Source organism: Hibiscus syriacus, unplaced genomic scaffold (genome assembly GCF_006381635.1).
Source record: "Hibiscus syriacus cultivar Baekdansim isolate YM2019G1 unplaced genomic scaffold, ASM638163v2 tig00111582_pilon, whole genome shotgun sequence".
NCBI classification, from domain to species: domain Eukaryota; kingdom Viridiplantae; phylum Streptophyta; class Magnoliopsida; order Malvales; family Malvaceae; genus Hibiscus; species Hibiscus syriacus.
Genome location: NW_024063126.1, coordinates 7,435,968 through 7,449,647, shown reverse-complemented (window position 1 = coordinate 7,449,647; position 13,680 = coordinate 7,435,968). Strand labels below are relative to the sequence as shown.

Here is a 13,680-nt window from a genome sequence, read left to right as displayed (position 1 = left end):
TTTATTTTTTTAAATCATACTTAATGTTTAATTTTGATTTCATTTTGATCACTCATCGTTAAAAAATTAACAGTGATACTGACGTGTAACCATAAGATAATGTCATATTATTATTAATTTTTTTTCTAAAAAATTACCTCGTCAGCATTTATGTTAATGTTTTAAGATAGATGACTAAAATAAAATAAAAATATAACATTACGTATGATTTTAAAAATTATTTAGGACAAATGAAATAAAAGTAATAGTTAAGTAGTTTATTTAAAAAAAAATAATAATAAAACTATAGTTGGAGATCTCAAATATATTCCTGCTGACGCCTTCCCTTCTTCTCGATTTACCTTCCCTCTCGTCTATAGGGTTTTAAGCCCATTGATTCCATTGTTTCTTTTTAGGAATTGATCTACCCTGGACAAGACTCAATTCCAAAGGCCTTCTCTTTTTGACCCTTCGATTTTCGCTTTTTCTTTTCTCGCAGGCACGTTCCGTTCTTCGCCAGTTTTCCTCTTCATTCCCGGTACAAAAGATGGTATGTTATTCCCTTTAACCCAATTTGTTTCTTGTCTGTTTGGTTGCTTAGAAACCCCCTGGAAAACTGGGGAAAATAGAGAATGAAAAAGAAAACAACTTTCTTTATGATGCCAATGGTTTTTTTTGGGGTTAATTTTGGTTTCTCCGTAATGCTTTATTTTTTATATTTTATTATGTATATTTGGTTGGGCAGCTTCCTCTTTCTCTACTGAAAACAGCTCAGGGTCATCCTATGGTAACACCATTATTTCCCTTGCTTGACTCTTCTCAACTTACCCTGCAAAGTTTTGCTTCATTTGTTGATCTTTTTTTCTTTCACTAACAGCTGGTGGAGCTAAAAAATGGGGAGACCTATAATGGACATTTGGTCAATTGTGACACTTGGATGAACATCCATCTTCGTGAAGTTATTTGTACTTCAAAGGTATAACTGTTAATCCATTCTGTATTTTTTTCCCTCTCTAGGTGTCAAGGAGTAATGCTGTGTTGGTTTGTGTTCTTTTCTAGTTTTTAAAACTGTGGCTGGGTTCAATTGAGATTATATTGTAGGACGGAGACAGGTTTTGGCGAATGCCTGAATGCTATATCCGAGGAAATACAATCAAGTATCTTCGAGTCCCCGATGAGGTACTGCTGCTCTTGTATATGTTGTCGTTTATTTTATTTACTTTGTGTAAGTAAGATTATTTGTGGCCTTAGTTTTATTGACTCTGTTAAACTTTATGAAGGTTTCTTAGTTGCCTTCATGATGCATAATGTAGTTAAATTTTAGCTATTTTTTGTTGAAGAAGCTCTTGTGGGGAGTCTAAAATGCAGCCGGTTAATATACAATGTAACACTCTCAGTTGTAAGTGAAATTATTATCGATTATATAACTTTTTAGAGTAGACATAGTAACATTTTAGGATAAACCCTGCCGCAAATTAACCTTAGGTTTCCCGTCGTACTGCAAAACTGCCGAACTTTTGTGGTGTTAAAAAGAGTGTTATTTTTTTACCCTTAACTAGGTAAGGACTTTTTTTTAAAGAATTAAAATGTCTTTCATCCTCAAGAATGACGAAGTTTAGGTCTTACTTGATCACCTTTGTGTTCCACATGCCAAATTTTAGACTCCACGTAAATTTTGTAGCTTCGTTTTTATTATAGGTTCTACTTTTAGTGCTGCCCTCTAATCGTTTTATTAGCTTATTTCTCGAATCTACTAAACTTACGATTTTAATATTGAATTCCAGGTCATTGATAAAGTTCAGGAAGAAAAGAGTCGTGCAGGTATGATTTAATTCTCTTGCTAGCTTTTAAAAGCGATGATGGATCATTCATTATATTCATTTGAGTTCAAGAAGGCTGCTTTAAAAATATGCTGTATTCTCTCAAGTGCATCAGATTAAGTTGTACTAGAATAGTTGTATGCTGGAACTAATGTGATCATCCCATGTACAATCTGTAGTTTCCCCCTCTTTCTTTTGTTTTCTGTTACATTTCTATTAGTTCTGATTGAGTCCCAACCGTGTTGCTCTCGAGGTTGATTCCATTATGTTTGCATCTGAACTGGTGTTTTTTAACCTGGCTCTCTGATTTTGCTGGTCTTTTCAGATAGGAAGCCTCCTGGTGTAGGCCGTGGAAGAGGTAGAGGTAGAGAAGATGGTTCCAGTGGGAGGCAACCAATAGGAGTTGGGCGTGGGCTAGACGACATTGCTAAGGGTGCAGGCCGAGGCCGGGGTGCTCCAGGTGGAAAGCCTAGTGGTAGCAGAGGTAAAAACTGCTTAAATATCAGCTGCATAATGTTCTTGCATTCTTTGCAAAATGGCTTCGTAGCTTAAATGACAATTGAATAATATTTTTTCATAGCTAGCTTAACAATTAACAAAATCATACTAATGGTATGCTATTTTCATTCTGGTGCAGGTGGTGGTCAAGGTCGGGGTTGAGGTGAGGTGATGCTGCGTTATTCTGGGGTGAAGTTACTATTAATGTTATTACAAGTGACACAAGCTGAGTTCTTCCGGCGGGTTAAGACTAAGACCAGTTGCATTAAGTGCCAGATATTACGATGAATTGCAGAACTCGGTTAAGGACCATTTATTGTGGTTTGTCATTTTAACTTCTTTCCCTTTTATCTTACTGTGGATATAGCTTGTAAGAGGATTTACTGTTAGGAGCATGTGCTAAATTAAAAAATCTTCTTTTCTTGGCCTCTTACGATGCCGATACTCATTTACTAGTGTATTGAACTTAGTCTAGAAATCAAGCTAACAGGGCTTCACATTTGTGATATAAACTCCATGGGAAAATTGGTTCCAAATGGTGGAACGAACATCATATTTAAACAATATACAAGTTCTGGAGGGAAAAACTTTCCAAAAATCCAACTTCAACCATATTCACTCACTGGAAAAGGCTTAAATACTTAGAGGGGTCATGGCGGAGAGTGTCATGCCAAAAATTAGCAATTTTTTAGGGAATAAGATGAAATGCAGATATTTTTGTCTCCATCGAGCAAATATTTCCAAGGTACATGTAGAAACCATCCTAATTAAGGCCTGACAGAGACATAGGTTTACCGAGTTTCAGTACCATTCTTCGGCTCATGCGCTTGGTACAGGTTCTTTTATCTCCAAGGTCTTCTCCACCTTAGCATCTCCTTCAGACTTGTCGGTGTCGCTATCTGCCGCTACAAATAAATGAAAGCTTAACAACTAGCAAAGACAGGGTAATCACAGGGACCCTCGCCCCAATATTTATTTTGCTTTCCTGTTTGTTTAATGCAAGGAAAGAACCGGTAAACGCAAATTAATCGAAATTCTAAACCCAAAAATCCCATAGAAAAATGAGGAAAACGTTTCATAAGTAATACATACAACAATTAGCTGACCTCCACATTAACCTTATCGTGAAGATCCACCAACTTCAAGTCATAGAGGTTATTGTCAAGTTCTGCATTAGCAGAGAAAGTGAAGACTCCGTCTGGTTCAAGATTGACCTTTGCATTCTTAGAATGGGGTAATATCACTGTAATCACAATTCAAGGCAGCATGTAGCCAAAAGAGGCAATTGCTAATGTAACAATCCCAGACAAAGCACCCTAATCATTATCACACAAAGAAGAGATCATGAAAACTCACGTGGAAAGAGACAAAGAACTAGGACAATTCGGGAAGTATCAAAAGAAATTCCAAACCCAGAATGGAAAGGAGAAAAATGAATAAGATTACCTCATTGTTAGCAGATAACCTATTAGTCAAGTACCCCTAAAGTGGATAATTCTTGTACGACAGCCTAATTAAGTCTAAGGAATGTTAGGGAATGGACGCAACCGAAAATGTTATAAAAAATATAACATTTTTGGTTGAGCGCACCTAAGATGTTAATTTTTTTCTAACAATTTTTGTTGAACCGAAAATATTATGAAGAATGTAACATTTTCGATTGCCAACCGAAAATGTTATGAAAAAAGTTAACATTATCAATTTTTAACCCCACATTTTATTTTTATCTAATTTTAAATTTTATACATTATATTTTTCACAATTTTCCTCTTTTGATGTCTTTTTATAGAGACCGTTATTTTCTTTTTGAAAAAAAGGAAATATATCAAATTTCAATGAATACTTATAATTATAACCGTAAACTATACGTATAATAAAGGCATTTTTCTATAATCATTGACATAAAATTAGTCTCTTAAGATCACATAAGGAATATATAAGGAAAAGATTAAAAAATAAACAGTCAAACAACCAAAAACATACTAAAAGACAGAGAGAAAACGTGTCATAAAGACATAGATAAACATATTATAAAAATAAAGTTATTAAAATTAAAAAATTAAAGAAAATTAAAGATATGAAATAAAAAAATATTAACGATCAATAACTAATATTAACATTGATGTTGTGATCGATCAACAAAGATAAAAAGAAAGGGACGAGTGGTGTACCACATATAGAAAAAAAAACTAGTTTTTTAGAGAAAAATTTTACTCATTTGAAATTTATTTTTTTCAATCTATTGATCGACTAATCCGGATCGGATACTGTAGAGGCGAGGGCGACCCTCCTAATCCAATTTACGCAATTCACAATCGTCAGGATTCGAATCCTAACCTTACTTAAAGGATTTAGTGCCTCATCCCACTAGACTAACTAATTATTGGTACAACAAAATATTAATTGTTACATTAACATTACGTGTCAATTTAATGTTGAAAAAAATTAAAAATATCAATTTGAGATTGAAATTTTATATATTAATTTGAAAAAACTGAAAATTTTGATTGCTAATTTGTATAATAAACCAAATGTTAAAAATGCTCATGGACTGGATTAAATCGAAATAAGTTTGAGATTCCGTATGATATTAATAGATTCTATATTAGACTAAGTCTGATTCAAAATATGAACTTTAATTTTTATTAAAATAAAAATAAAGGTATATTGTAAAGGAAATTAACAAATTTAGATATCAAATTAACTAAAAACACATTAAAAAATTAGGGTAAACTACACGTTTAATACTTAAATTATTACTTTTATTCTGTTTTGGCACCTAAACTTTATTTGTTTTCAAAATCACACTTACATTTTGTTTAAGTTTCATTTTGATATTCTGCCGTTAAAAATTTAAAAATGATGTTGATATGTCACCATAAGATATATGTCACGACATCATTGAAAAAATAAAAAATGTCACGTCAACAATTCTGTTAATTTTTTAACGATATGTACTAAAATAAAACCAAAATTAAAACTAAGTATAATTATAAAAAATAATATTAAAATATTAAAATAATAATAATAATAATAATAATTTAAATACTAAATGTATGGTTTAACCGAAAATTAATAAATTCAGATAACAAACAATATATTAAACCCTACAAATAGCATCTATTTTCTCAACTACAAGCATAAGCCCAAACTAAGAAGCCCACGTTTATCTCTCAGTCGTAAAACAGCGTCGTTTAAGAGCCCTCTCAATTCATCTCTGAGATTGAAATAAAACCCTGCAAAAAACCCTAACCAACAATTCTGAGAGACGAAGATCCAATGGGGAGGTCGAGAAGGAAATACAAACAATCTCGCGCCAAGGTCAAAGTGGGTCTCCCGAGGAAGAACCCTCACGTCTTCAAGCCATGCTTCAGCCTTCCTCCGAAGCTCCGCGCCCTCGCCGAGGTCGACGATGCCCTCTCCAAGTGGGACGACCAAGCCACCGTCATCCAGACCTACAAGTCCTTCGGCGTCGTTTCTAGCCCTAACTTCCTCGGCGTCCGTTCTCGTACTTCTCACATCGTGGAAAGCGATTCCCTCCAAGTCCCTCATCCCCCGCCGTCCGATGAACCGACTGATGAATTCGATCCCATTGATTCCGGAAGCGATCTCGAAGAAGATGGTCAGTCCTCCTCCCCCCCCCCTTCACTTCTCTGCTGTTTATTCGGTTCAATTTTGAGGTTTTTTTTAGCTCAATTTGAATTAAGTACGGTTCCTTTAGATGTAAAAGAAGTTATCCAATGAATCTGATCCTATTATGAAACTGCAAGCCTTTTCAATTGCTCCATCGATTCTGTCATGAAATTGTAAGTCTCTATTCATTGCTTCATAGAAATATACCGGTGAACTTTAGGTCTTCCTGCTTTAGTATGCTAAAGTTTGGTGTTTAATCCCTACTTTAATTTGCTATAATTTGATCATTCTACTTTATAATGTTATTATTAGGTTCAAATTGATAACAACTGGTGATGCAGAAGTCGTATTCCCTTTTTTGTTCTCAAATGAATATTTTAGCATACTCTATTCTTTTGCATTTTAGACTTAAAAACTGCTCTGGGGAAGAAGCGAAGAGATGGAAGAAGCACACATTTACAGCCACTGACCAGTATGCAACGTCATCATATTGGCCGGCTTGTTGAGAAATACAGTGATGACTACCAGGTTTGATGGTGTTACGCTTTCATATATTTGTATTTCCAGTAGTATTTCAGTAACTCTTATAGATGGTAGTTTTGCTTATTGATGCTTTGATTTTTACAGGCAATGTTCATGGATGTAAAACTAAACAAGATGCAGCATTCGGTTGGGACTCTGGAGAAACTATGCAAGAGATATCATATGTTTGGAGATAAAAATCCATTGATATCATCCTGTTGAGAATGTTTCGAGTTTCTGCATGGCAATCTCTCAGGGATTTAGAGTTTGTCAAAGTTCTAAAGAAGATTATATTATGATTGATTATGTACTCGTAGTAGCCTGGTGCAAATTTTGATTTGGATTATTGTACTTTCATCTTGATAATGGAGTAAAAAGTATCAATTTTCAATTCCATTAAAATTCATTGGTCAACTTTTCTTCTCCTGCTGTATGTTTCTTCACTTTTTCAAGTTGGAAAATTTTTGAGTTAAGAGGTATTTTATTGTTGGTTGGATCCTTGTTTTGCTGGCCCTTTGCTCAGAGTTGAAGTGTTGGGATTCAGGCACCATCCCTCTATGTTTATTTATGGTTAGGTTTTAGCTGTTTAGCATCTCTACTTTTTCTAGGCATACCTCCCTCTGCTGTTTGAGAAGGCTTGAAGTGCCTTATGGATTGGTGATCACAATACTATCCTCGATTGGGTTATCTCCCTCTTGTTCTTATCAGGGTGTAGCCGGAATCGTGCCCCCCCCTGTCCGTTTTCTATTGCTGTTTGATAAGGCTTGAAGCGCCTTACGGATTGGTGATCACAATACTATCCTCGAATGGTTACCTCCCTCTTGTTCTTATCGGGGTGTAGCCGAGAATCCCCCCGTTGAATTCAGGGACGGAGTCACGCTGCGTTCAAGGGGTCACTTTCTAATTTTAGTTTAGTTTCATTTTGTTCCTCTTAATATTTATCTATAATTATACTTTGTCCCCTTTAAGAAGTTGATATTCTAACTTCATTCCTGCCTGAATAAGTGAATATATGTATATATAATAATATGTATGTAATCAGGCTTACTAAAGAAACAAGTTTATCTCAATAATAATGGTTGTCATGTATGGACGCAGGAATTTATGTTAGGGGGTGCGAACTTAAGAAGATATATTAAAAATTTTAGGGAGTGTGAAGTTATAAAATCAATAAAAAAAAAATGGAATGTAAAATTTTTAGGTGTGTATGCATCCTCTAGCACCTCTCGATCCATCCATGATTGTAAAGATCAAAATAATTCTCGAGATATTTAAGGTAAAATCCTATTCTTATAATAATGATTTGAGTGCAATATTTATAAGGATATTTGAACGTTCATATCAAATGTTTGAGAGTTTTTGAATATAAATTATCTTATAGATTAATAAAACAATAAAGAAGATAAGATATTTTTCACTCAAATGTTTTTTGAAGTATCATTGTTCGAAAGTGTTTAAGCATCTGTCAAATGAAGAAAAATCCTTGATTTAACATTGGATCACTCAAAATTCAATCCCGATGTAGTTACGAACAAATTGAATAACTTTTTTCTCTATAATTCAATTTTTTTTAAATGATTTTATAGAGTCTAATAGAAAGATTAGAGTATTTTTCATAGACACCAATCAAACTCAATGAACAAGAATATTATAAGACAAGGACACATCAACGTGTGTAAATTCGTATCCTTAAAATTTTATAATTTCATACCCCTTAAAATTTTAAAATAATTTCTTAAATTTATGCTCCTAACTTAAATTTCTGCATATGTTCTTATGCCAAATGATGATATCAATTTAGCAAGCCAACCAAAATTATGACCGACATTTTTAATTTAATCCTACGACTTATTCTTTAAACTATTAATATACTATTGATGAAGTATTTTTATTAGTTGAGTCCTGAATTCAAACATTTAATAATATGAAACATATTGAAATATAATTTTTATTATTATCTTTAAACAAATTAAAGCTGATCTGTGTATGAAATTAGTGAGATAAGGGATAGGGAACAAATCACAATAAGCAAATCGCGTCTTCTAGTTGACTTCTTACGCCATACGCTATGTCAGCACCCTGTGTTTCTCAATAAATTCACTTGTTTTGGAATTCCAAAGATAGAATCACCAAACTTCAATGGCGGCGTCGGAGAAGCAAGCCATAGTGGTCGGAATCGACGATAGCGAGCACAGTATGTATGCGTTGGAATGGACGTTTCTTTCGCTTCAAATCCTCCATTCAAGCTCTTCATCGTTCATGCCAAGCCTATTGCTTCTTCTGCTATCGGTCTCGCTGGACCTGGTACTATTTCTTTGCCTTTTCATCAACTGTCCTGTGCTGCAGTTGTATTATTACTGATGTTTTATGGTAGGAGCTGCTGATGTATGGCCGTATGTGGATGCTGATTTGAGGAAGATCGCCGCCAGGGTTGTGGACAAGGCCAAGGAACTCTGCGTTAGTAAATCGGTATTCATCACACCTTTGCCCTACTTTCCAAAATCATACCAAAATGGAAAATAAAAGATATATATGGGCATGATCCAAATTCATAGTGTAAATATTTTTTTAATACATTTTTAAAATCATTGGATGAGAGGAAATAAAAGGCTGAAATTAACAGTAAGAAATGCGAAGATATTCACTGGAAAATAAAAAAATAAAGAGTTAATTTTAGCTTTTGATTTCTTCTTATCCTCAATTATTAAAATTTACAAAATTGTCACACGATTATTCATTATGTTGCAAACTTATTATTTTCTATTAAAAAGTTAATAGTTGTCTGAGCTTAACGTTAACATGCTGACTGATATATGATAGTCATTTGAGATAGATTATATTTTATCATATCTCAATCAACATGTTATCTTTCAACTTAGATTTTTCTAATAGAAAAGGATGAGTTTGAAATAAAATGAATAGTCAGGTGACCATTTTTTAACTTTTAATAGTTAAGAGACTCAACAAAGCAACTCTCAATAGTGAATGATCATTTTATAATTTTTAATAGTTGAAGGACTCAACAAAATAATATCCTATAGTTCGAGAACCATTTGTGTACTTTATCCATATATATATATATATATTGATTGATAGAGAACAAGTCATACAGAATCCAAAGGCTAAAGTTCAGTGTTAAGCCTAAATAAAGAAAAAACAAAGGGTATTAGTTCTGTAAAATCTAATCGTTTCTGGTTATACTAAGGTGCATGATGCCGTGGTTGAAGTGGTAGAAGGTGATGCCAGGAATGTTCTTTGTGAGGCTGTAGAGAAACACCACGCCTCGATGCTCGCCGTCGGCAGCCATGGTTATGGAGCTATAAAGAGGTAAACCTATTATCTTATATCTTTTAAGTTCATAGACAAACCTTGGCAACTCGCTATTACTGCAGTTTATCAGTTGTATTTCAGTCCAGGTTTTAACAAATATATTGTATTTCAGGGCTGTTCTTGGCAGTGTGAGTGATTATTGTGCCCATCATGCTCACTGCACTGTGATGATCGTGAAGAGGCCAAACACCAAACATTAGTCCCTGAAAAAGGCCAATAACCATGATGTTGCACATTGGACTGTAATACCAATAATGCTGGAAAAAAATGGTTTGGGAATTAGGAAAATTAATTGTTGAGATAGATATTTTCTACAATATCAGGAGAAAGAATCAGTGTCGGTAGAAAGACGCGTGAATTACCTGACATCTTTGAGAAGATGCCTAAACCACTAGGCATCTTTGAACTGCATGACGTTGTGTCTTTAGGCTTCTTCTCAAGGAAACTAGATAATCCGTCCATCTTTCTTATCGACACCGTAGAAATCTCAGCAAATAATTTCCCAAATACTCTTAATGAACCAATCTTTTTTCCACCATATCATACAAGGAATTTTTGCCATTTGTCTACTTAATACATTTCATGCGAGTGTTCAAATATGTCGCCATGTCTCAAACAACAGTGTGATGTTCATATAAAACCAAATTGAAGAGCTCAATCCCCAGAGATACAAACTGAACTAATGATTGAAAAACAACTTACTGGTGATTTGGGTTTTTGCTGCAATTATGTCTCTTTCAAGTGTTTTACCCGAAAAAATTAACCCAAAATTACCAGTCTTTACCTGTATTTATACTTCCTTTGATCTGAATTAATGAGAGAGCCAAAAATGTGCACCATTCTTTTTCGAATTAAATTTGATGGAAAGACTGTAAAGCAGTTTAAGGAGAAGATTAAAGATAAATATAGCAAATCAGTCCAAGCACCAGAAACATGTCCGTTCTCACAGACAAAAGCTCGAACAACTGGCTCCCCATTGTCATGGTACCCAAAAACCCGACTCAAACAGAAAGCCGAATGCAAATCCCATGTCTCTTTGTAAAAGGAAAACGCGCAATCCAGGTTGATCTTGCTCTGGTTCCCGTCATTTATCGTCCTCCACACCCCGTATTTCTTGAAGTTCTTGAAAACCCCTCTGAAAAGCATGTAATTTCCCTTCTGCTCCGTGTGAACGCCAATAACTTGTTCCCTTGTTCTCGGCTTAAATTCCATACGCCGGTTGCTAAATGGATCCTCTGCAAGACCAGCCTCACGCACGACAGGAAATAGGAAGATGGATAATCATCTCTCCATTACGGTTCATAAATAATTAATAATAGTTAAAAAAAATGCTGATTTTGTATTGTAGCAGGTTTTGATTAAATAAGAAATTTATTGTTTATTTATTTTATTCATTATTTATTGTTTACATATTTAGGGGACATTTTATTTGCGAAAAAAAATTATTACTAGATAATAAAATTTTACTATTAGTAACATTTTTTTTATTAAAATGATGATAATATTATTACATCCAAATTCTTCTGTAATAAACATTCCTACCACTTTGGACACAAATACTCTTAAAATAATAAATTATTTTCATATGAATCTTAATTTTTATTCTTCGTGTTTTACTCATTATTATAAATTTAATAATAATAATAATAATATTAATATATAAAGAGTTTAATTTAATAAAATATTAATAAATTTAGTAGTTAAAATTATTTTATATTTTTAATATTTAGTATGTTAATCATTTTATTATTTTATGAGGTGAAAATGTTATTATTGTAAAATATTATCTAATTTTGAGTTAATATTTTTTTTAATATTATTGCAAAAAATATTTTTAATAATATTATTAAAATTTAATTATTTAAAATATTATCTAATTTTGAGTTAATAAAAAGGAAATAGTATGGGGCATGACATCTGTCGCAGCTGTCTTTTGGGTGGGCCCGGAATTGGGCTTCGATTTGAATAAAAATATTAGAGTCGCCACCGATCATTTTAAAAACATTTAGGTGAATTGGACACCATCTTACCTGATCTGCGTTTCATCATAAATGTGTCGAGTTCGGGAGTCGGTTACAGTCAAGGAAGGATTAGCACCCTTGAACTGCCCTTTCGGTACCAATTAATTTGTCGGTTGTCTTAATTGTGAAAAATTAAAAATTAAAAATAAAATTTAAAAAATCCGATTCGAATTGGTTACCTTTGATTGGTTGGAATTACTACTGAAAAAATACGTTAGATGATAAAATAAAAATAAATATGAAAAAAGAAAAAAATATTAATATAATAATAATAATAAAATAAAGAAAATAGATAAATAAAAATAAATAAAATTTAGTAAAAAGAAGAATAATAAAAATTAAAAAGAAAAAATAATAAAAAAGAAAAAAGAAAAAATGTTAAGAAAATAAATATTAGCTAAAAAACTGAAAATAAATAAATAACAAAAAGGAACAAAATGCAAAAATTAAAATAACAGTGGCTAAATAAAAATAATAATGGCTAAATTAAAATAAAATAAAACTGAATAATAAAATTAAAATAAATTAAAACAAATGGTCTAGTGACCAAAGTGTAAAAACACGACTAAGTTTGAGAAACTGAAACAGAAAACTTACCAAATAATTAAAACATGTATAACAAATTGGCATAATAACAATTTTGGTCCCTAACCAAAATCTAAAAATACGGCTAAAGTAGAGGTATTTAAGATGTAATTTTCCCATTAATTTTGTCTATATATATATCAACAAATTTGTTTTTTTTTTTGTTTTATTTTCACCCAAGACTCAAAAAAAGGAGAGTTCTCTCAACTCTCCCTCGACCGGCCATCCATCGGTGACAACCCCGCCATGTCGGCCGCCGTCTAAACCACCCAAAATGCTCTCCTTAACCACATAATCCGAGATCTGAGCCCTAAATCTCACAAAAAGCCCAAGAAAAACATAGATCTACGCCCGAAGTTCCGACTTTTTACCTTCGCCGATGGTGACTCTTCGACTCTCCGGTCTCCCGACGTGGTCCTTGTACTCTCCCGGTTCTTTCGACGAAGGCTTCAATGTTTTTATTTTGTGCTATATTCGAATGATTTTTGCTTAATCTCTGTATTTTTTCTGTTTCGATTGATCTGTGTTTTCGGTTGTGGTTATCATTCTTGTACGATGTTGTGTATGGGTTGCTCCCCACTCGATGGGTATTCCCCGTTGGATGTGTTCACCTCCTTCGGGGGTTGGTTGCCAATCTTGAAGGGGTCGTTCCCCTCGTTTCGGGTTTACCGCCGTTCATGTGGCCGGGAATCTCGGGATGGCGTAGTCCTGGTTTTCTCGGTCGGTCGGTTCTTCTTTGACTGCATGGCTCCCCTTGTGCGGTATCATTGAATATTACTGGAAACCCTAGTTTCCTTTTGGGTTGGGTTAGGCCCTGTTCTAGACCCGAACCTTGACTTGGGCTCTTGCCCACTTTGGACGTATTGGACCCTGGACAAAAATAAAATAAAATAAAATAAATAAAATTGAAAAATAAATAATAATAATAATATATATTTTCAAAAAAAAATTAAAACTATATATTATATATATAATTTTTTTAAAAAAAATTCAAACTATATATTATATAGTTTTCAAAATGTTTTAAAAATTATATATATTTTCAAAATGCTTTTTTTAAAACTATATATTATATAAGTTTTAAAAATGATTTCAAAACTATATATTATATAAGTTTTTAAAAGGTTTTCAAAAACTATATATTATATATATTTTCAAAATGCTTTTTAAAAAACAATATATTATATAATTTTCAAAATGTTTTTAAAAATCTATATAATATGTATACATTTTCAAAAATCGTTTTCAAAACTATATATTATATATATATTTCAAAAATCATTTGCAAACTA

The 13,680-nt window shown here is 32.9% G+C and overlaps 2 protein-coding genes and 1 pseudogene across 2 annotated transcripts; all 3 read left to right on the top strand.

The window, feature by feature from the left end:
* Positions 1-378: 378 nt before the first annotated feature.
* On the top strand, positions 379-2,715 carry LOC120165533 (sm-like protein LSM4). The gene is made up of 7 exons (XM_039175046.1): positions 379-529; positions 725-766; positions 857-955; positions 1,081-1,158; positions 1,764-1,800; positions 2,125-2,283; positions 2,437-2,715. Exons 1-7 carry the CDS (start codon positions 527-529, stop codon positions 2,457-2,459), a joined length of 441 nt encoding a protein of 146 aa, XP_039030977.1. The 5' UTR covers positions 379-526; the 3' UTR covers positions 2,460-2,715.
* A 2,815-nt stretch (positions 2,716-5,530) lies between these two features.
* Positions 5,531-6,745, top strand: LOC120165530. The gene is made up of 3 exons (XM_039175042.1): positions 5,531-5,919; positions 6,337-6,458; positions 6,558-6,745. Exons 1-3 carry the CDS (start codon positions 5,577-5,579, stop codon positions 6,672-6,674), a joined length of 582 nt encoding a protein of 193 aa, XP_039030973.1. The 5' UTR covers positions 5,531-5,576; the 3' UTR covers positions 6,675-6,745.
* A 1,831-nt stretch (positions 6,746-8,576) lies between these two features.
* On the top strand, positions 8,577-10,028 carry LOC120165134 (annotated as a pseudogene).
* Positions 10,029-13,680: the final 3,652 nt, after the last annotated feature.